Source organism: Sardina pilchardus, chromosome 15 (genome assembly GCF_963854185.1).
Source record: "Sardina pilchardus chromosome 15, fSarPil1.1, whole genome shotgun sequence".
Classification (NCBI taxonomy): Eukaryota; Metazoa; Chordata; class Actinopteri; order Clupeiformes; family Clupeidae; genus Sardina; species Sardina pilchardus.
In genome coordinates, this window is record NC_085008.1 from 13271509 (window position 1) to 13295853 (window position 24345).

The window sequence follows — 24345 nt, forward strand, 5'->3', positions numbered from 1 at the left end:
AGGCTTTGTCGCATCCAATCCGGCGGGTGTGTGTTCTCTGTGTCAGAAAACACTTATATAAGACTACAGGTGAAGAAGTGCTTAAAAAAAAAAAAAAACAGAAAAAGAGAGAAAAAAGAAAAACTTCCAACAATTAAATTTGTAATTTGGAGAAAAAATGCAATCGCGAACACAGGCTGTTCCGAATTTCGTGAATGTAAAACAGTGCCACCCTCACTCGCGGTGAAACGGAGAACGCTTTTTCTGTTTCAATTCCCCAAACTATGGACAGATTTTAACAAGAGTAGGCTATTACAACGCCAACAACAAACAGAAGAACAGAAACACAAAGAACACTCAACATTCAACTGCCAAGATTATTTTTTATTCATCATGCCAATACATTTCTGAATCTTGGTGGCCTGTGAGATGCAATGGCACAAAATTCATGACCGGGAATTTGGTAATTTGACTGGAATTAGACTAAATGTCCTTTTCTTCAAACATCTTCAGTTGGGGACCATAGTTGAGGAGTTTATTTTTTACCTGAGAAAAAGTGATGTGAAAAATTAGTATACAAAATGTATCCATATAGGTCCTAAATAAATACTGACATTTGAATGTATTTACAATGAACATGGGCTTTCCCTATTTCATTCAAAAGGCTTGTGCATATTTGTTCGTTAGTATGAGCAAAGAAGAAAGGATATCTTGCTATCTCATTGGCTTTGCCATCAACTTCGAAGAATGAAAGCAATTTTTTATTTTCCATTTTTGTTTTCCACACTACACACTGTACATCAATGTTGTATAAAACATATTGATCTCAATGGTGCATTGCCCCAATAAAAAAAAGAAAGATTCACATAAGACAAGTCAAATTGGTGTTTTTATTTTAAAGAAAGGATCATGGAGAATCAAGTAATTTTAGTAATATATATATTAAAAAAAAAAAAAACGTTGTATATTCCCACAAGGTATTAGGGTGCTCTGAAAATTAGATCCCAAATTATTTTGACTTGTGTGGTCTGCTGTTCAGACCCTGAAGGAATCTTTTCTGTTCATTGTTTGTTTTTGAGAGAGAGAGAGTGTTTCCACTTATCTCGTTAAGGAAGATACATTGGTGAAATAAATACAGTTAAAATGATGGTCTCCACAAAGATTAACTATATTTTCATGATGATTCCTCTGCCTATTCCTGATTCATTGATCAGGCAGTACAATGATATAGTCAGAGTAGTATTTGTGGGATGGGAAGATGCCCAGGATCAGTTTGAATAAGCCGTTTACTACAAGGGAAAGGGGTGGACTGGCTTTTCCAAACATAGAGTTGTATAATATCTCCTTTGAAGTGTTCAGATTGTGTAAACATTGGATACAGAGCGATTCAAAATTGGGGTGGTTAGAAATAGAGAGGTCTCTGACCTTTCCATTTGGATATACAGTGGGTATAGTAAGTATTCACACCCATGTTAAAGTTGACTAAAAAGAGGAATATAAAATCATCTTTTGAGAATTGATTGTAATGCCTTAATTAAAAAAATGAGTAAAAATCAAACCGCTAAGGACACCAATTTTCTTTGTGATTGAAGAATGTATCGTAAATAGATAAATGTTCTTCCTTAAATACAGGTTGCATAAGTAATTGACCCCTATGTTAAATTCCCATAGGAGCAGGAGGATTTTTTATATGTTTTTATTTTTAAAGGCCAGCTATTTCATGGCTCCAGCATATTATGCATCCTGATGAAGTTCCCTTGGCCTTTGAAATTAAAATAGCCCCACATCATCACATACCCTTCACCATAGCTAGAGATTGGCATGGTGCTTTTTCCAGTTAGCCTATTAGCCTGTTTGATGCTCATTGAGCTCAATGCAATGCAAATTATGGAGGGCGCTGTATATATATATATATATATATATATATATATATATATACAGCGCCCTCCATAATTATTGGCACCCCTGGTTAAGATGTGTTCTTTAGTTTCTAATAAATTCATTTTTTTTTCAAATAATAGGACCACAATGAAAAAAAGCGTAAAATCCAACCTTTAATACAAGTGCATTTATTTAGAAGGAAAAAAATCCCACATTAAGAAATAATTATTTTACATTAAATCATGTGTGCCACAATTATTGGCACCCCTGATGTTAATGCTTTGTACAACCCCCTTTTGCTAAAAAAAACAGCACCTAAACTTCTCTTATAATGTTTCACAAGATTAGAGAAAACAGAAAGAGGGATCTTCGACCATTCTTCTTTGCACAAAATCTCCAAATCATCCAGCGACCTGGGTCCTCTCCTCTTCAGCTCACCCCACAGGTTTTCAATCGGGTTGAGGTCTGGGAACTGAGATGGCCATGGTAGGAGCTTGATACGGTGTCTGGTGAACCATTTCTGTGTAGATTTGGCCATATGCTTAGGGTCATTATCTTGCTGAAAGACCCAGTGACGACCCATCTTCAGCTTTCGGGCAGAGGCCACCAGATTTTGATTTAAAATGTCCTGGTATTTCAAAGCATTCATGATGCCATGCACCCTAACAAGGTTCCCAGGCCCTTTGGAAGAGAAACAGGCCCACAGCATCACCGATCCTTCACCATACTTCACAGTGGGCATGAGGTGCTGTTCTGCATACTCATCTTTTTGTTACGCCAGACCCACTTAGAGTGTTTTTTGCCAAAAAGCTCTAACTTTGTCTCATCTGACCAAAGCACACGGTCCCAGTTGAAGGCCCAGTACCGCTCCAGACGTTTGTGCTTATGATTTTGAGTGAGAAAGGCTTTTTTTTCTGTGTTCTGTGGCATGTAGATAGCGCCTGATGGTTGTTTTGGAGACTTTGTGACCCCAAGATGCAACCATTTGTTCAATTCTGTAACAGTGAGTTTTGGAGATTTTTTTTATTTCTCTTACCATCCTCCTCACTGTGCGTGGTGGCAAAATAAACTTGCGTCCTCTTCCAGGCTTGTTTACCACTGTTTCATTTGTTTTAAACTTCTTAACGATTCCTCTGACCATAGATATGGGCAGGTGTGTGAGTGGCTATTTTCTTGTAGCCATTGCCTTACTTGTGAAGGTCGACACACATCTGCCTTACTTAAACAGTGTGTTCCTTTGTCTTTCCCATGTTGAAGAGAAATGGCCTCTGTGTCACGTCATATTTATAGCCCAGGGAAACAGGATGTTAAGAATTACTAATTAAATGTTCCTACATACTCTGATTGACTTTGTAAACTACTGTAGAAATTACAGATTTGACAGAAATACTTTAATTACATTTATTTCCTAGGAATTGTTAGGGGTGCCAATAATTGTGGAACAGGTGATTTTATGATTAATAATTATTTCTCAGTCAGCGATTTTCTTCCCACTTTAAAATTCACTTGAGTTGAAGGTTACATTTTTCTACAATTTTCAGTGTGAGAGTATGCTTCTACAATAAAAACTGAATTTATTTTAAGGCTTTTAGTTTTAACACATCTTAACCAGGGGTGCCAATAATTATGGAGGGCGCTGTATATATAAAAATGGCTGCTAATGCTCTGTATGGTAAAAGTGAGAATCTGAGGTTATTATGGCAAATGGATTTAGGTCTGGAGTTGGAACAAGAGGTTTGGGATAATATTGTGCATAACATGGGTTGGCCAGTGAGAGATATTAAGACAACATTTATACATTACAAAATAATTAATAAATACTACTGGACACCTGTTAGGCATAAGAGACTTGTTCTAATGAAAAGCGATGCTGGAAATGTAAGGACTTTCTGGGTATTTTTCTACATCTCATGTTGGACTGTCCACTGATCTCCTGTGTGCATTCTGTTTGTACATTGATATCTGTGAGGAAATCTAGCCAGCGGGACAACTAGCTGAAGTTTTGTAAAGCCACTTGATGATCTTCCTTACAAGAGTTGACTCAGAAAAAAACTAAACTCAAGCCCAAGCAACAAGTCTTCTCTCTAAATAAATGTAATTCATAGTTAATAGAGACATATGGACCATACCATTTTGTATAATTGATTTGGCTATGCTGGAGATGTGTTGTATATTGTATTGTATATTGTACCTGGGAGCTTGAGCCACTTTGGCACTTTGGCGGGATCAGTCACGACTGGCTTTGGTGCCTGTGGAAGGAGCTCAGCTTCCTGATCACTGGTGGCTGCACTGGACATTGCAGGCAGAGGACAGGAGTCTTGAGAGGTTAGCGAGCCTGAAGATGGTACTGAAGACTTGGAGATGCAACTGAGAGGGGGAGGGAGATAGAATGAGGCAAATCCTATTAAGACCAAAACAAGATAATAATACAGACAACCTGGCCTGCCGTAATTGCCAAAAAACATGGTTGGCATAGGTTTGGATATACCTGATCCCTTAGAGGAAAACTCTGTCAAAAGATGTCCACATGTAATGATGGAAGAAAACATGCAAATTGAATGAAAATAAAAACAAATAAACAAATCAATAGTTAATTTTTAAATATAGGGTCAAGGGTGAAAAGTTCTTGAATGTTTAGATTGTTTGTCGGGTCTAAATTCTAGTTCGGACTCCAGACAAAAATGGACTAAACTGGTCCAGAATTAAGTTAGAAGTATTTCCCAAACTTTTTTTTCTGGGGACCCACTTTTTTTTAAAAAAAATAATGATAATACAATTAATAAACAATGAAATACACAGTTCACAAAAGCCATATTGTAAATCACCACTGATACAGTATAAATGAATGGTCATGTTAGTTACCAATAAAAAAAAATGTAGCCAGTGGTTCATAGCAGAGCCATATAGATACAGGTATCTATATGGCTCTGGTTCATAGGTGTTAGCTGGCCGTACATACATTAAGTAGACTGGCCTTTCATAAGACAACAGACTATTGGCACCTTGGTGGCATTATCTTACTTTCTATTACTAGAATCTTGCCTTAACAATAGAAGCTGTGTTCGCAACTTGATGACTTGATGGTCAGTGCGACTTAATTGGAAGTTAGTGAGATGCACAAGGGTAAATAATTAAGGTTGTTTTTTTAAAGCTATGGATAGAAAGAGAGAGCCTCTGTAGGGGGCACTGCAATATACGAAGTGAGCTTGTATCTCAGCAACGCTTTGACATACAACATCCAAACTTGGTACTGGGACTTGTTCCTTGATTGAGGGTATGCACAAGGAAACTTGCTTTGGCCAAAAAGCATCAGCCAAATGTAATGTAGTGTAATGCTTGCCACAAGCAATAACTGTTTGACAGAAGAGAGACAGCCTACCAGATCATGAAAAATGGTAGGCACTAGGCAGTGTAATCCAAAATTCACCGATTTCTACATTGTCAGTTACCTTGGATGAAAAGATATTCAGCCTAACATTAATTACTGTAGGTCTGTGAGCTTAATGAAAGGTTTTTTTGTTTTTATGGCATCTCTTTTGGCAATGGCAAGTCAAGTAAGACATAACAGGTTAGCCTACAATGTGAAATGGTGGCGGGGTGCCATAAAATCAACACTAGCCGCCGCACAATAATGTTCTATGTTGTACTATTTAAATTAGATAACATCCTTTCATTGAGCTGCACTTATTACGCTCTCGTAATAGACCCATAGGTAACTGCGAATTGCGTCAAATATTGCCCCTGGCTGGTAAAATGCTTAATTGTTGCCACACAGTGAAATTAATTTCATTGCTTCAAGACTCACTATGAAACGCAACCTATAACAGTTTAATCTATAACAAACTTATGTGATCGACGAAATTGTTAATGATCAATCCTCAATCCCATGCCCATCCCTAATACTGATAGCATAAAGGTTGTTGTCTCACTTTACTCATGATCTCATGTGAAAGAAAGAAAACGTACCCAGCTATGAGTTCATCTGCTTGTTGAGCACTGACACTTGATTCCAAAATTTCTCTCCGTAAGAAACAATCTGTGAAGCAAAGTAAACAAACACACACACACACACACACACAAACACATATTCTGAGTTGGCTAGTTACAAAGGTATTATATTCTGCATCACAGCATGTCTGATGTACTCCTGTTATACTATGATGTATATAATTCTAAGTGCATACATGTCAAGGTCAATTAATTTGTATTGCACATTTAAAAAACACCAACAGTTGACCGAAGTGCCCACTAAGTGAACTTAAGTCAGCTTAATGAATAAATGCACAAGATTAAAGATTCAAAAGATTAAAAGAGGAAAAAAAAAATGTCATGCCATTCACAAACCTGTCTTGACATCTGAGCCAAAGTATATGAGAGCAGCTGGGAAGAGGTTTGCCTAGGAGAGCAAAAACAAAAGGTTTAAAACTGCCTCCCTAGTAGTGAAACAACTGTCTACTCTAGACACACAGTCACTTTAGTATATTGATCACATAAGCAATTGCACAGTGGCTTTAGAAAGCTTGTGACTACCTCTCTGCTTTATTCCTGGCAGAATATGAGAATATTCCAAAATACCCAAATAATAATAATACATTTTATTTATATAGCGCCTTTCAAGACACCCAAGGTCGCTTCACAAAATGAAATAAAAAAATAGACACAAAATAGCCAGGTGCCAGACAGAGTGGTGTATTCGCACAGCGTTCCTGTAGGCACCATAGGGTAGGCACAGACATCAAGACGCAGACATTAGACAACCACTACAAACAAGTCAAGTCAGACAAACATAGACAAACACTCAATAAGTCCAAAAAGGGAATGTTGTCGCAACATTGAGTCCTTCACGAGTCCCACCAAGGCTGCTAGACCTGAAGAGAGCTCCAAAACAGATCGTTGTGTGGAACCACCGCGGTCCAACCCTGCACACGCCCGGACTTGAACCCGCGAACCAGCTGCACCTCGGATCGGGAGTCGAGCGCGCTAACAATCCAGCTAAAAGCCTCACCCCCCTAAACCTCACTCCCGATCCAGGTCACAGCACCAATGTAACCTGCGTTGTGTGGTAGTAAGTATAAAAAGATATCCTAATAATTACCCATCAGGGTAATTATTTATCAGGTTACAGCCACCTTCACCTACATTTTAAAGCAAGTTTAGGTGTTGGACAGCTTTTGTCTCCACCCCTGCTTTAACCCATTGTTTTATAAAACATATGTTCCTTCATTGCTCTGTTTGTAACGCAACGTTTTGGCATATTTAATGGTTTCCGCATAGACAGACATACAAGACAGTCGAATGGGACAGTGACAAATTGTAGGGATACACACTCTTGAGTAACATATTGCGAATTTTAAGACACATGCACAGAGGCTTTGAACCTGATCTTTCCAGTCTGGTCAAATGGCAACAGACCCATAAAAGTCAATCAACACTCAGTACAGATTGAAGAACTGTAAGTTCAACCAAACTAATAGTAAAGACAGACAATTACAAAATAACTGCTTTCTAGATGTACCTCAAAAAGTGTAGTAGAGTCCTCCAGAATGGACTTAGGGGGAGTAATGACTGCAAAGAGGAAAACATTTCAAAATTATTTATCAGCTTGGATCTCAGGCACCCCGCTGGCGGGATGGTAACCCTCTCCCCCACCTCACCCAACATTCTAAATCATTATGCATCATATTCATGTACAAAGTCATATTATACATCATTTGAAAGCTTGGACTCTTAGAAATCGATACATGTAGTGCTTTACATGATCAAATTTATCTCACTATGTTTCAGGTCTTGAAATGTCCACCATAATCCATAGAAATAGAACATTCATGTTGTTTTATCCAAAATAAGTTGTGTAGATGTACAGTCCATGTTATATACCCCCACTGAACCAACACAATTTCAAGCAAACATTTTAAATTGATTTTGCATATACACACATGCAATGTGCGGCAGATCATGGCAATTGTTAAAGATATACTATGCAACGTTTTTCAGTTAATCAATTCGTTCCATACTGTTATACAGTACCCTCCAGAATTATTGGCACCCTTGGTAAAAGTTGACTAAAAATAGGTCTAAAAAATAATCTTTAGGTGATTTATTGTACTCCCACAATGAAAACAATGAGGAAAAATACACCCTGCAAGGGAAGCAAATTTATTCTGAGAAAAAGGAAAATCTCATAAAGAAATAAATGTTTTTAATAAAAACAGGTCACTCACAATTATTGGCACCCCTACTTGTAATACCTTCTTAAACCTCCCTTTGTCAACAAAACAGCATGTAATATTCTTCTCTGACACCCCATAAAGATTGAGAATACAAAGTAAGGTATTTAAGACCATTCATCTTTACAAAACCTCCCCAGATCGTCCAGATTGCTAGGTCCACACTTGTGCATTCTTCTTGTTGACTCATCCCACTGTTTTTCTATGGAGTTTAGATCAGGGGACTGCTATGGCAATGTCTGAAGCTTGATTTTGTGTTCAGTAAACCATATTTGTTTTGATCTGTGCATTTGTTTTGGTTCATTGACCTGATGAATGATCCAATCATGACCAACTTTTAGGGCCTGGGCAGAGATTGTTTGATTTCCTTCGAAAATGTTCAGGTTTTTCTTGGTGTTCATGATGCCATGCACCTTAATTAGGTTCCCAAGGCCTTTGGGAATTAAAACAGCCCCACAATAGCACAGCCCCTCCACCATAATTCTGATTAGGCATGGGGTTCTTTTTAGTATAGTCATTCTTCTATGTACGCCAAAGACACCTTAAGTGTTTTTAGCAAAAGAGCATAATTTTATTTTCATCTGACAATGGACCACACTCCCAGACATGTCATGGTACCATTCAGTAACTCCTGCCATTTACATTGTTCATTAAATGACTCTACTGGCTTTAACCTGACATGCTGTCTAAATAATCTATTAGCAGTGAGGTCACTTTTGAAGATTTTTTGGGGGAACTTGGTGACCCCAAGATGATAGCTTTGTCTGTAACTCTCAACAGTGGTTCTTATGGATTTTTTTGCCTATCATACCATCCTCCATACTGTGCGTGGGAGCAAACTAGCCATGGGTCTTTGTCCAAGCATGTTTGCCACATTTCCAGATGATTAGAACCTTTTAGTCATCATTTTAACTGGAAATATAGGCATTTTCAACTAAATACCTAGTTTCCATAGACATTCTCTTACTTACAAATGTCAACACAATTTCTTTTTATTTCAATTTAGTGTATTCTCTTGTCTCTCCAATGTTGAAAAATGACTAGAGGATTTAGCCTCTGAGGGACTTCATTTTCATACCATAGTGAAAAAGAACGTCATGAACTACTTCTGAAAGTTCACAGACACTCTGATTTACTTTAAAACGTTGCATTTACATAGGAAAATGCTCCTGTTAAATGTTGTACATAATATGTTTCAGGGGTGCCAATAATTGTGAGCAAGCTGTTTTTGTTAAAAATATTTATTTCTTTATGAGATTTTCCTTTTTCTCAGAATAAATTTGCTTGCCTTGCAGGGTATATTTTTCCTCATTGTTTTCATTGTGGGAGTACAATAAATCACTTAAAGATTATTTTTTATACCTATTTTTAGTCAACTTTTACCAAGGGTGCCAATAATTCTGGAGGGTACTGTATATGATTAAATGAGTCATTACCGGTCAAACAGTGTTTTTTTTGGCCGCTCTAGTGGTCTGTAGCGGTAGAACCACACTTGCAACTTCAGGAGACACCGGGCACGCACCCATGCTCTACTCCAGGAAGTGTCATGTAAAGTCTCATGAAAAGGCACGGCAGACTGACCGATTGAGGAGTTTTGTCAAATATATACGCTAAAGCTGTAGGGGAAGCTCTGCAGAGAAATATGCAAGCATAAAACGAGCGAAAATGAAAAGTGATGAAGAAATGACACCGAAATCTCGACGATTGAGCCTGTTTGTGGAATTTGACAGCTTTAGAATGGAGTTCTGTATGGCTTTAACATTGCTCGCTTTATGCATGGATTATTCTGTCCTTAAAACATCCCTAATCGTTCGTTTTTAAAAATGTGCAGCTCACCGAGTGGTTACTGGTCTTCAACGATCCTCTATAGCAAGTTTAGCTGCGAAATACAGCTTCTGTCATCTTTTATTGGGATTTTATAAATCCCGGAAGTACTTTATCAGATACCTCACAACCGTGTGTGCCTAATATAACACAACAGAATTTGAATTTCACTGCGAAACTTGCTATAGAAGATCGTTGAAGACCAGTAACCACTCAGTAACCACCAACGTTTTTGGAAGAGTGCCTTGGTCAATTCACCTATTAATTGTTACTGTGCTGTTGCTATCGACATGATGTCAAACATGGCACAGTCACTGCACCCTGGCACAGTCACCGTCCTCTCCACAGTGAATGACAACCTTGGGTAACACTTTACCTGAAGGTATCATGAACACATGACACTGTCATCACACATGAACCCTAACCCTAACTTCTAACCCTAATCATTGTAAATGCCATTCACACTGGCTATATTTTTTATTTTAGTATTCTATTTTGCTTTGTAGAAAATGAAACAGCATGGACTGGACAGCATATGTCCTCTGTACCCGACAATTGTATACAAACTGCAATCAGCAAATATGAATTATGTTCTATTGTATACATATAGTTTTGTGCCTATTATTGTATGTGTGTGTGTGTGTGTGTGTGTGTGTGTGTGTTTTGACTCACACAAGTAGAAGCTGATGTTTGGATTCTCTAGACGTGTCTTAACAAATTCTCTCACAGCAGCGACTATATGAGGAAAAAAAACAATCATACACAGTAAAGTCGGAAACAAACTAGACACTTCAACAGAAGTTGTTTTTAAGGAAAGTGCATGGAAAACAAAGAATACAGAATGAAAAGACAGATATTGAAAAATGCATTGACATGTACCCTTCTCCTGGGGCCTGAAGAATCCCTGTAAAACATAACGATCTGGAAACTGGACTCTAAGAACTACCTATACAAAGAAATGTACCAATCATGTTATTTGTGGTTTCAAATAGGACAATATTATTAACATTTTCAAGTTAAGCAAAAAGATATTGCTGTATATTGCATTTCATGACCCTGAGACATGGCAACAGTATGCCTGTGTGGCAGCCACCAGAGCAATGGAGCTTTGACAAGCTAAATTCACACTTGTAGAGGAGACTAGGCCTACTTTGATACTCTGTATCAAAATACGAGTTTCTTTTAAGATGTCTCATCCTGAAAACAAGCACATTTGTCTGCCAGTGTTTAGTAAATTTGTCCTAAAAACAAGCACATTTGTCTGCCAGTGCATTGAGAAATGGCAACAGTGGGCCTGTGTGGTAGCCATCAGAACAATGGAGCTTTGACAAGCTGATTTCGCACTGGTATGGATGGACATGCTGACAAAGCTGGGGTAAAATTATTACATGTTTACTCACAAAAGGGTATCTCTCCACCTTCTCCTTCATCCTTGCCTCTCTTAGGGCTTGTGTCATAAGAGGGGCTTCCTCCAGCAATCTCCTGATGATGAAGAGGCCAAAGCAGTGTTTATGTTAGATTATAATTTTTTCTCGATCTGACAAATCACAAATGTCAGTTGTTGTGTGTTTTAAATAGCCAAACAATTGTCTATACATTTAAATGTAAACAAATCACGAACTATTCGTTTCAACAAATCATACGTAGTCAGCACCAGCTGTTTCTTTCTGATAAACTTTCTACAAGCAGCAGAATAGGCCAGGCTGACTTTGATACTTTGACATAGATTGTTTACCTCCGACCAAGGAGGTATATGTTTTCATCAGGGACTGGCGTTTGTCTGTCTGTTTGTTTGTCTGTCTGTTTGTTAGCAAGATAACTCAAAAACTAATGGATGGATTTAGATGAAATTCAGGGAAGGTCAGACATGACCCAAGGAAGAAACAATTACATTTTGGGAGTGATCCGTAATTCTGTTGGGATTCCAGGGACGTTTATTTATTTAGCTTAGTGGTGTAATGGCATGGTATGGCCACGTGGTGGCGATCTGAATAGTTTAGGTTAAAATGTATGACAACGTAGGAAGAACAATGCAGGCGGAGGTCTGCGCTCTGAGTGCTTTTCTAGTTAGATAAATAGATAGATAGATATAGATAGACAGACAGACAGACAGATAGATAGATATACTGCAGAAAGAAGTAGCTCAATCCAGTGAAGAAGAAACACAAACATCATTGGATTTAATCCAAAGTGCCTGAATATGCCACACATCACAGTCTGTAGGTCGAAACACAATGTAATGCATCTACTATATGTTTTGTTGTCAGCAGACTTATTTCAGTTAAAGTATTTAGCTTCACTTGGTTTCCTTATTTTTCTTATTATAGCCTATTCGAGATATTTTTTCTGGGGTTGTGGAAATAACTATCCAGCATGGGCTGGTGGTCACTTACCTCTGACTCTTCAGCTGGGCAAAACGCTTCCTTACATCATCCACTGTGACTTCAAAGAACTCGTCTGGCAGGTCCTGATCAGCGTCAGCATGTGCTCCAGCATCCATGTGGTAGACCAAATATTTTCTATCTACGTCCTGAGAAAGAGAGCATAGAGTATAGTGTGTTAGAATCACACCCCAAAAAACGGCTTATTTAATCAAATCTAACCATGTGTTATTGAGCTTATATCAATATACAGTATTATATATTGTAAGCGTTTCTTATGCGGTGGTTAAGACCACAAAAAGGATTACAGTTAGAAACTTAGCAAAGGCACAGGGAAACTGAACAATCAATTAGGTAGATTAAGTAAGTATTAATGGTAGACGAGTTAGTGTCATTATTTTAAAAAGTATTGATTTTTTTTCCTGCTAAAAAATCATAAACAAGAGTTTGTCAGAAACATCTGCAGATTGTTTTTCAGCAGTCATTATTCTTGGCCCTTCTTACCTCTGTAGGGTCCTCTATGTCTGTATCTTGCCTGCCGAACCCCTGTCCATCACTGGTTTTGACACAAGCTAGATTCTGAAAAAAAGTGGGGGGAGGGGTAGGTTATTAACTATGGTTTAGTACTTAGGTTCCACTTAGACAGAAATGCATTTTTACCACTGGGCCGTTGGGGGTTTGGTAGTTGTACACACTACTACAGCCAGAAGGAGGTGGTACTGTACGTAAAATCTGTTTGAAAAGACCATTAAAAAAAGAAGACGAATACGACTTTCAGACTATCATGAATGTGTGAATCATGAACATACAGTGAGGAGAAAATGTATTTGATACCATGCTAAAGTTGCCTAAAAAGAGGAATATAAAATCGTCATTTGACAATTGATCTTAATGTCTTAATTCAAAAATTGAGTAAAAATAAAACCGCTAAGTACGCCAATTTTCTTTGTGATGGAAGAATGTTTCGTAAATAAATAAATGTTCTTCCTAAATGCTAGGGGGAAGTAAGTATTTGACCCCCAATGTAACCCTATGGGAATTCAACACATAGGGTTAACATAGGGGCGGGCAGATTTTTATTTTTTAAGGCCAGCTATTTTATGGATTCAGGATATTATGCATCCTGATAAAGTTCCCTTGGCCGTTGGAATTAAGATAGCCCCACATCATTACATACCCTTTACCATAGCTAGAGATTGGCATGGTGCTTTTTCCAGTAGGCCTATTAGCCTGTTTGATGCTCATTGAGCTCAATGCAAATCAAACAGGCTAATAGGCCTACTGGAAAAAGCACCATGCCAATCTCTAGCTATGGTGAAGGGTATGTGATGATGTGGGGCTATTTTAATTTCAAAGGCCAAGGGAAATTTATCGGGATGCATAATATCCTAGATCCATGAAATAGCTGGCCTTTAAAAATAAAAATCTGCCTGCCCCTATGTTAACCCTATGTGTTAAATTCCCATAGGGTTACATAGGGGGTCAAATACTTCCTTCCCCTAGCATTTAAGGAAAACATTTATCTATTTACGATACATTCTTCAATCACAAAGAAAATTGGTGTCCTTGGCGGTTTGATTTGTACTAATTTTTTGAGTTAAGGCATTAAGATCAATTGTCAAATGATGATTTTATATTCCTGTTTTAGCAGGGTATCAAATACATGTGCTCCTCACTGTATATATTTCACATATAGATAGACGCTAGCCTAGTATAAACAGAAGAAACAAGCACAGCCAAATTTGACTACAGCGATTACAATGTTTTGTATGAACATTGCTTAAAAAATAAATGAAACTGGGTGCAGCGCAAACTCTGTGAAGTAAAGTGTGAATGGGTAGCTCTCTTTATGTGCCTGTACAGTATGTGTATGTGAAGTGGGGCAGAGTACAGAATTTCACAGCATTTAGTTTTACATGATGTGATGTTGAATAAACAAAGTTAATCAACATGTGTGATCAACATATGGTTTTGCCTTTCATTACACAATACCACAATGAGGTGTATATGCAGTGTTTAGATAAAGAGGGTTTCCATAACACTCACTCACAGTGCACTAAATAAATAAATAAATACAAACTAAAAAAGTGAAGTTGGTGCATTTGTTCAATGCCATGGATAACAACTTCATTACATTAGGTAAATCAATAAATCTGGCAAAAACCAACTCATGGCAAAAACTGCTGATAAACTTGGTCCTTCAAAGCCATTTGAGAAATGAGTAGATATGAGGCTTTGCAATGGGCAGGAAACCTGAGGCTGTTAAGATTATACGCAAAAGTCTGAAAAAATTTATTTACCATACTAAAGTGCCACCTGTGAACAAGCTATTCATCTCATTTCATCCACCTCACCTTTATTTCATGGCTCGATTTGGGTTTCTTGGCATCAGGAGGACCCACTGTCAGGGATGATGATGATGAAACACTCCTGTTACTGATGCCGGTACCACCCAGACACTGGCCTCCCCCTGAGAAAGGCACAAAAGTACTGCGTGGAGGGGTCTGGTTTGAAATCTGGCACACTCTGGAAGAGCTGGGCTCATCTTTGTGTTGTTCAGTTTCCGGTATTTTCTTTAAGTCTTGTTCCTTTTGCGTTTCCTTTTCCTCTTCCTCCGCCTGATTTCTAGATCTCAGGGCCTGAGAGTCGAATCCAGATGACATTTCATCCTTTCTTGCCTGGACGTGACACAAGTTGGCAGGTACACATGTTTCCATAGATGGAGAGGGAGAGGATGAAGTCTCTTCTGCCATATTATCAGTCACATTGTCTCCTGATGGCTGAGGAGGTATAACCTGACTAGCGACGTGTTCTGAAGATTTCACGGTGACTCCATCTGTTGGAAAGACAGCCGCCTCGTTGGAATTCCCATCTTCTGTTCTCTTGGGCTTTTTCAACAAATATCTTGACAAGGCAGATGAGAAATAATCAAAAAAACAGATAGAAAGTTATGCTATTTTCCAGCAACATGTCAAATGATCTCTTACCTGATAATGGCACTGCCTCCAGTCAACCCCAGAGACTTCAGAGTGGTACTCTGTAAGGTTTGTTGTCCAGTGATCTACAAAAAAACACACTAGATCAAAACATAAGACAGGAAGAGAGTAGAGGGCAACATGTATAAAGAGAGTTTTTCATACCTCATCTCTCATGTACACACATGTAGGTGTGGAGTCCTCATCTTCATCAGAAATGCTGGGAAAAGTCACATGACGATTACTAGTACTCTAGACAGCTAGGGAAGTTTAATCTGCCCATGGAGCAGACTCTGAACTGAACTGTAAACAAATGGAGAGACTAAATTGTCATTATTTATGCTATATTAGGCTACAGTGTGTAATTTTGTTACATTTGAGGTTGGCGGTGTTTCTTTTTCTGTTTTGGTTTTAAAAAAAGAAAAACTAAAAAAAAGGTAATTTGTTTGGTGATTTGGTTTGGAAACGGAAAAGTAAATAAACAACCCTTGTCCATAAATAAATCTCAAGGTAGAATGAAATATAACAAATGTTGCAATATAATGTTTTACAAAGTGGACTGTTGCATATCTGGACAGCAATATGCCAGAGTTTCATTCATCGTTCATTCTTGAAAAATCACTAAAACACTAAAAATACACGGAGATACCTTAATTCAGGAAAGTGGCTCAGTAATTCCCATAGGCTTTGCCCACAGTTGAATGCACCTTGCAGACGGTTACCATCCTCCAGCTGCACAGCTATTAGTACCTGAAAAAAGAGCCATATTGAACACACACTGTTAAATAAACCAGTGGCAACTCAGTGTTGCCACAAATATTCACTACCGTAACACACAAAAGAATGCACATTGTGAGTGAACATGCCTACTAGGACCCTGTCCCAACAAAATGACTCATTTAAGCAGATAATGGTCATCTATCCCCTTCCTGTCAAAAATACAAAATTAATATTAAGACCAACCACATTCAGTCTGTGAGGCGCCCATCACAACACTGAAATGCAAATATTCAGAAATTCTGTTTGCACGTGAAAAATCATTTAGGTTTGCATGGTTACTTTAGATACGTGTGGTGTCATGAATATTTAAACCAGTATTGGTTGTTCTCTGTGGAAAGTAGTGATAGAACACATATTTGGATTGTATTGTCAGGCTAAAGTCTTCACAGCCTACAATCATTCAGTGCAGCTATTTCCATACAGATGACGTATCATTGCAACATTTTAGTACGTTTGTGTCAACAATAAGCCATTTTTGCACTGTAGGGAGTAGGGACTCTTTATAATACCTTTGTGTTTATACTGCCGCTTTCGCAGTTTTTTAAAAAAAAAAACTACATGACAACTGAATGAGGAACGGATGTAGCACATTAAATTGAGAGTTAAAATCACGATATCAGCACAAGCACATCTCGTGGCTGAATTTTGATTGATAGATTGGTTCAAGACAGCTATTTTACTACGTGAACGATTTAACAAAATGTTACAAATGTGTTACAAAATGCAGCGAAAGTGGTTCTGGGGATATGACTATATATAAATTGTACGGCTGACACAACGCACACATTAATCAATGATGCTGACAGAGTATTTACAATATTTTTTCAACACATCATTTTATTTTCATTTTATCAATGCCTATTACTTTTTTTTTATATATATATATTTGTCTTCCATATTATTACAGTGCATGCAAATGCACTGTACTGTTCTTCCTAGACTTCTTCTTATTATTATTCCGCTGATCGATTTTTCTAACCGCAATTTCTCTTCAACCGTTTAACTTAGAAACTTCATTCAAACTCTGTAACGTAGGTATTCTAATGGATCGGGTTGCTATGACTTTTCAACTTTGTAACTTTTATACTTTTTGAACTATTAAATAAAAACTATTCAAAATTTCCCCATAGACTTAACATTGGCCTCTATGACATCACAATCGGGTCGTTGAGCAATTAGAATCTTATGCCAGGTGGCCAGCACCACCTGCAGCAGCCCTCTCTCTCTCAGGCTTTAAGCATACAATCTCTCTGTGAAGACTACATATCCTGTTAACTGTTTCCTCTTTCCACAACTGTTTCAAAATAAAAGTCCTCACTGCAAGAATACACTATTAAATCATTTAACCACTGAAACTACTCAACTATTTAACTGTTCAACCATTCCAACTGTCATTTATCATCAACTATGCCTCCAGTCAACTAAATGAAACCTCCATGTACCTAGCAACCAACATAGCAACCATTAAAACTAAGCGTTTTTGACAGTTTCCATAGCAACCAACATGATTATACTACAGTAACTTCTTTATTCCTGATAGTGGGCACCATGGATACCCTAGCAACTACTGTTTCAAAATAAAAGTCCTCACTAGCAAGTTAGCATTGTTAGCATGGTTAGCATTGTTAGCATTGTTAGCATAGTTAGCATTTTTAGCATAACTGCTAAAAATGATTAGCTTAGTTAGCTAATCAACCTGGTTAGCATAGTTAGCATTGTTAGCATTATTAGCATAGTTAGCATTTTTAACACAACTGCTAAAATGATAAGCTAAGTTAGCTAATCAACATGGTTAGCATTGTGAAGATAGTTAGCAATGTTAGCATAGTTAACATTTTTAACATTACTGCTAGAAATCATCAGCTAAGTTAACTTATCAACCTGGTTAGCATTGTTAGCATAGTCAACATTTTAGAATACCTGTTAGAAATCATTAGTTAAGTTAGAACAGGAATGTTTAAGCTTTAAAATGTCTACCTTAACACCATCAACTCTCTTTAAACTATGCAACCACCATGTTTACCCTAGCTACACCTTAGTAGCCATATCTACATTTTTTTGCATTTTCATGCACTGGTAATTCCTTGGAATTGCATTTCTAGTTGAGTACTACTACTGTAACGTTTTATATCCAACTCCAAACCCCTTCAACCACTGTTCATAAATGTTTAATACATTTCCATTAATCTTTTCAAAGTATTTGTCCTTATAGCTGCTAAAGAGGACTACACTCATGACTGAAACCATAAACAACCTGAGAGATTCATTGAAAAAACATAGCTATTCCTGTACTACAATCTGGGCTTACAGTTTAGTGATTGATGCAAGCTAAACTATGGCATATGAATTTCTCATTTGATTTGGATTAGAGGAAAGACAATAATAGATGACAAATTAGTCGAAAGACAGTAATAATCGTTAGATACAGTACATGAGTCTAGTGGGTCTGCAAGTACACCGAGTTTCATGTGTTCCGGTGGCCCAGTGTCCAGGGAATCTTTGACCAAAGATTGCACAAAAAACCTAGACAAATAGATAATAGACACAATTTCTTGGTCTATAGGAATACACCATTTATAATTAAGCATGTGATGTACACAAATAATTACACATTGTTTAGAAGAATTAACAGTTCAGTTAAGTTCAGTTCAGATGAAATATCCATTTATCTTTTTAAAAATCAGAAAGACTCAAAAATGCGTTTTATTCAACAGATACAGTTTATTACTCATCACTCAGGACCTTTTCTATAAATCATCAGTACATGCAAAACAGGCACATATAAATATATTGCGAATGTAACCACATTCAACGATAAATGTTTACAAAGACTCTTAAGGCTAAAATGAGGTTCTAACCAGCTGTTTTAGGAGAAACTTTGTATAACTGTATGTGTAAATGTAGTTTCTGTAATCATACAAATGTATGAAACATTAAGAATATTCCTAACAATTATTGAAAAGAATAGAACATTGGCTTAACAATCAGTTAAATATGCAGCTTCTTACAGTTACACAACATGCCCACTAGGAATCATATAAATTAAAAATCGAATAAAATCTAACAAAGTCTTAATGATCTTATACAAAGATCAAAAGCTGGTTCTAGTGGGTATTGTTTTCAGTACAAAGAAATTTATCTGGCACTTTCTCTTAAAATCATGCGACTTACTAGCCTAGAATTTGTTTCCGTTTGAGATTTCGATTGAGCCCTGGTGAGTTTCTAGACCCTACATCTTGATGTGGGTCTAACTCGTTAGCCTAGTGACTTACACTGTACTTTAATAAGAGTTTGAAGTTACCAGTGTGCTAAGCAAATTTGTCTTGACAAGCCTTCTTAAAATGAGTCAAACTCTATAAACGTTGAAAGTGTACAGAGAGGTTATAACAAGACCTGTACCTGTAGGACAAAAATCCATGGCTTCCTGGCTGGTATTGTGAAATCAGGGGATGTGTTCGACCTTGCTGAATATTTCAATACAAATATACCTTATGATTAGCCAGATCTGCGCAGCGCTGATTCAGTCAAACAGCTGATTTGACAATACCAAACCAGGAAGCCATAGAATTTTCTTACTCTTATTGTCAGCAGGCAATCTCACCCTCCGGGTGACTCAGCAGGTCCATCAGGCGCTCTTCCTCTCTGTCATTAGCCATGTTGAAGGGAGAATTAGAATTCCTGCCTGGTGTCAAGGAGAAGGAGAAACAAAAGAATATTTCAGGCCTCACTGAAACAATACACAGATGCACAAATCTGCCTACAACATACCACTGTAAATTTAAAATACTACATACCACTAATGACTTTAGTCATTCAATTAAGAGATTTACAAGTGTAACTACCTAGTGAACCAACTACTTTTTTAAGTGAAGTATAACTACTAGGCTACTCTGTAGCAGGTCCACACCACACTATTGCACGTAGTGACAGCAGATGTTTATGTGCCCACAACAATTTCTCTAATTCTCTATGGCGGGTGATTGGAGATTGGTTCAGAATGATAACGTCATGCAGGGATGAGATGACTTCCCGTTGGTTAACACTAATTGAACTTGACTAAAAGAGAACAGACAAAACTAATGCAAGGCACTTTATTTTAATTCGATTTCAGACATGGGATGAAAGAAACACTCTGTGCTCTATGTTCGCACTAAATTTGTCTCTCACAAATACTATCCAAGACAACAGTTATCATTGACAACTTAAAGTAGTCTTACCTCAGTCAATTCAGCGGTGAAGATAAATAGCATGCAATAAACTCTAAAGTTAGTCCTCTTCCTTGTTGATGTTCTCATGCTCTGCCACAGTCCACCTGACCAGTGCAACAAACTTTATCTACACTGAACGAAACTAAACACAACACTTTTGTTTTTCGCCCTTATTTATCATGAGCTGAACTCAAGATGTAAAACTTTCTCTATATACACAAAAGGCCTATTTCTCCCAAATATTATTCACAAATCTGTCTAAATCTGTATTAGTGAGCACTACTTCTTTTTTTGAGTGGGGGTGGGATTCGGAAAGGATCACGGGGCGGGAATCGAACCCGGGTCGCCGGCGCCAGGTGCCCAAGCCAGTTGCGCCACAGCTGGGGCCAAGAGTACACTTCTCCTTTGTTGACCATCCACTTCACAGGTGTGGCATATCAAGATGCTGATTACACAATTCCTGCACAAACTGTCAGAAACCGTCTAAGGGAAGCTCATCTGCGTGCTTGTTGTCTTCACTGGGGTCTTAACCTGACTCGTAACCAACTTGAGTGGGCAGCGTTTTCAGCGTGATAATGTATGGCCCCATGTTGCAAGGATCTGTACATTATTCATTGAAGCTGAAAACATCACCCAATGAGGATGTTTGGAATGCTCGGGATCGGCGTACAGGACAGTGCGTTCCAGGACCAGCCAATATCCAGCAACTTCACACATACATTGAAGAGGAGTGGACCAACATTCCACAGGCCACAATCAACAACCTCACTGTGTGAGGAAAATGGTGGTCACATTAGATACTGACTGGTTTTGCGGACCATCCCCCTGTGAGATGGATGGATTATACTGGCAAAGGAGAAGTGCTCACTACCACACATTTAAACAGATTTGTGAACAATATAAAGACAAATTCTTTTGCGTATATAGAGAAAGTCTTAGATACTTGATTTCAGCTCATGATAAATGGGGACAAAAACAAAAGTGTTGCATTTATCATTTTGTTCAGTGTAATTAAGTACATAGCTACCAAATACACGCAGAAACAATATCCAAACTGGTCCTGGTTCTATCAACACAGACATGTACATTGATAGTCTGACATGGGCCGCGTTTCCCAGATTCATTAGAAGCTCTTAAGTGCTAAGAACTTCTTAGGAGTGCTCTACGAACGTTCTAAGAACGAATCTGGGAAACATATATTATGTTTCGTGGAGTGGGTAAGATTGTTTTTAGTGGCAGGCTGGATATTACCGTTAAATTGCGTAAGACTAGCACCGGCGAACTCTGTAACTACAAGGAATGGATGAAATGTGCTGAAAACGGTTTCCACTGACTAAGTTGGAAATGAAGTCCAAAATTCCAAACTGTTCATTTAAACAGTGAAATTATAATCACCCACTTTGGATACTGGAGTTTACAGATTGTGCATCTTAAATTTTAACTTGACGTTAAGGCATAATCCCATAGCCTACTTTGGTTGAATCTGTCCGTTTCTTTCCAACTTCACCAAAATCATACATACATTTGCACAATGAGTCAACAGTGAGTTTTTGAATTCTGAATCTACACACCTCAAGCACGTCAAACTTCAAAGTAAAGGTGAAATTTTGTGAAGTAATCTCTTTGTTATTCACTCTATTCAGTTCACCTTGCTTACATTTTCAAAATCAAAGACTGGTTGGTGTTCTTTCTGGATTAAGATGGCATTCAGAAGGTCAATGAGAAAGTCTACATTAAACCTTTTCTTAACAACCTCAATTAAGTAGGTGGAGGATCAGTCTGTTTTTTCTTTTTAAATTTAATAGGGTCACCTTGATTTCAAACTTGCACGCTATGGGTGTGACAGAAGCTGGAACGGGAGAATACATGTACATGCAACACAGAAGTGCGCGCACTGAAATGAGTTTGCACGCGATTTACGCACGAAGGGGAGAATCATTTTTTTGTTTGTTTGTTTTACCTCAGTTTTTTAAATTGTGATTTCTTGTTGATGGAAAGATCGAAGTGCAAATTTTTTCCCAGCCTTCCATATCAAGGGCAATTTGATAACAAAAATGTTCATGGCATAATTTAAATTATCCAGGAAAAATGCAAGATTAAACCATCATAAACATTTAAACAACAATAGAATAGACAAGCACTAAAAGGTTCAATGTTTGCACAATTACACTCTTCACTCACTGTGTTATCTGTCGCTGTCTGGCGCCTATTACTTGGCACTACTTCCAGCTTGGCATTATTTGGCAGACTGGCAAAGCGCCATTGCAGAGATAGATCCAGCAAGTTCCTTTGAAACCTGGACAAAATAATGTGATATAACAAGCTTCAACACAAGAATGGTGCAGTGCATAACGTAATAGACCTGCAGAGAAACACAATCACTCCAAATCACAGCACAACAATGGTATGGAATGGATATAATAGCATGCATATTTTCAAGTGAACTATCATCACAGATGTGTTATAGACACAAGCATCTCAGCTTATTCTTTGACATATCTGAACATTAAAAATATATAATAATATAATTATAAAAACATTGACATTAACAGTAACAATATCAACATTTTGGAGTGGCCCAGCTAGAGTCCATAAAAAGTGAGCACAACGCCAGAGTGATGGCAAAGAATTGTTCCTGCCTCAAAACTCCGTTCCTGTGATAGATTTGGGTCTGTAAAGAGGGGTCTAAGTATATCTAAGTATATCTGTTATCTGTAAGCATTTCATATGCATTATGGTTTGAATATTATAGTATAGTATTTGTTTATTCATTAGTCTATTGATTGAATTTACATTGTAGGCTTGTCCACTTTTTAAATAAATTGTTCAATGTTAAATTGAACTATTGCATTGTTGTTATTTGTATGCCAGTTTGGAAAAAAGTGCCTGCCAAATGCCATAACCATATATATATATTTGGTTGATAGATTTGTTAATATGTTAACTTTTGAGAAGAACAATGTGTACTTCACGTAAGCGAATATGTGCGAACCGATTAAATTAAATGGTTTACCTCAATCCGTGGTCATCCGGATCAAATCCATGTTTCATGCAAACCTCCTCTAGAACCTTGAAAAAGTCTACAGGTTAGCCTCAACAGTCAAAGTGTACCAGCATTGGAAGTACAAAGCTTTCATCCACGACAAACTGTCTAAAGTTAGCAAGCAAACTATCAAGAGAAGATAACTAATAAAGCACCAGACATGTCTTGACAAATGGGCTATGATGACAAACAAACGTTAGCAAATGCTAGTATGAGGGGGGTACTGAACAATCACTGCTGACACCTTCTAGAAGGCAACGTAAGCAAAAGTAAATTCGTCGCGTTTAAGAGTGCCATATACAGTAAGTGGTTCACCTTCAAAAGAGGTGTATTAGGCGACACTTTCACAATTTGCCTCCTTCCATTTGGGGCAAGAACAGACACTGCTTTGGAGGCTGCCATCGTTCAGATTACTTTTCCTCGTAGGTTTTCTTCTTCTGTAATTTGTCCTGGCGTGTTACTCCTATAAAGAGGATATCGCCCCCTAGTGGGACAGAAGGTAAAAAATATCGACCCAATTCATGAGAATGTACTTGGAACGTCTCCCTCCACTTACCTACCGCCGTCATGTCATCCGGCACAAGCTTCCTTGGTACACTGCTGTCATAAGCATTACGGTTCCCCATTGACTCCCATTGATTCTGACTGACCATTTCGAAGGAAAACGTCAATTATGTGCTGAAACAAACGCCGCTGACATATGATAGTAACCATTTCACTTTGATAATAACCTACATTTTTGTCCGACATAATACAGCAAGAATTTCGAAATTTTATCGACGCAACGTGGAGAAACTTAAGGGAGAACAAAAACATTACATCCGTGACCCACGTTCAATGGGATTCCCCATTGACCATGGATCACGAAAAACGGCAGCCGTTATTTCTTGAATGTCAGAGTAATGACATTCAAAATGGTACCTAAATAATACACCACCATTCATAAAGTAACGAAGTATGAAAAGAAAAACACAATTCATCACATGGATCACCCAACGACTTTGTGTCAATTTTCAACCGCGCGGCTTTTAATATCATAATAATGGG

The 24345-nt window shown here is 37.8% G+C and overlaps 1 protein-coding gene across 1 annotated transcript; it reads right to left on the reverse strand.

The window, feature by feature from the left end:
• Positions 1–342: 342 nt before the first annotated feature.
• On the reverse strand, positions 343–23731 carry aspscr1 (ASPSCR1 tether for SLC2A4, UBX domain containing). Its single transcript, XM_062555541.1, has 17 exons — positions 23614–23731; positions 23269–23324; positions 22437–22551; positions 15917–16017; positions 15433–15487; positions 15280–15353; positions 14647–15196; positions 12797–12871; positions 12305–12441; positions 11312–11393; positions 10791–10857; positions 10584–10646; positions 7376–7425; positions 6205–6256; positions 5827–5896; positions 4052–4227; positions 343–525 (listed from the first exon to the last, which is right to left on the reverse strand). The coding sequence occupies exons 1-17, from the start codon at positions 23698–23700 to the stop codon at positions 515–517; spliced, it is 1821 nt and encodes a 606-aa protein (XP_062411525.1). The 5' UTR covers positions 23701–23731; the 3' UTR covers positions 343–514.
• Positions 23732–24345: the final 614 nt, after the last annotated feature.

Excerpts from the sequence above, each read along its gene's own strand:
- aspscr1 (XM_062555541.1), bottom strand. The coding sequence starts at position 23,700 with ATGGCAGCCTCCAAAGCAGTGTCTGTTCTTGCCCCAAATGGAAGGAGG. Across the intron at positions 23,325-23,613 it reads CTAATACACCTCTTTTGAAG|GTTCTAGAGGAGGTTTGCAT; the intron begins GTGAACCACTTA and ends GACTTTTTCAAG. Across the intron at positions 10,858-11,311 it reads AGGTGGAGAGATACCCTTTT|GTAGTTCTTAGAGTCCAGTT; the intron begins GTGAGTAAACAT and ends TTCTTTGTATAG.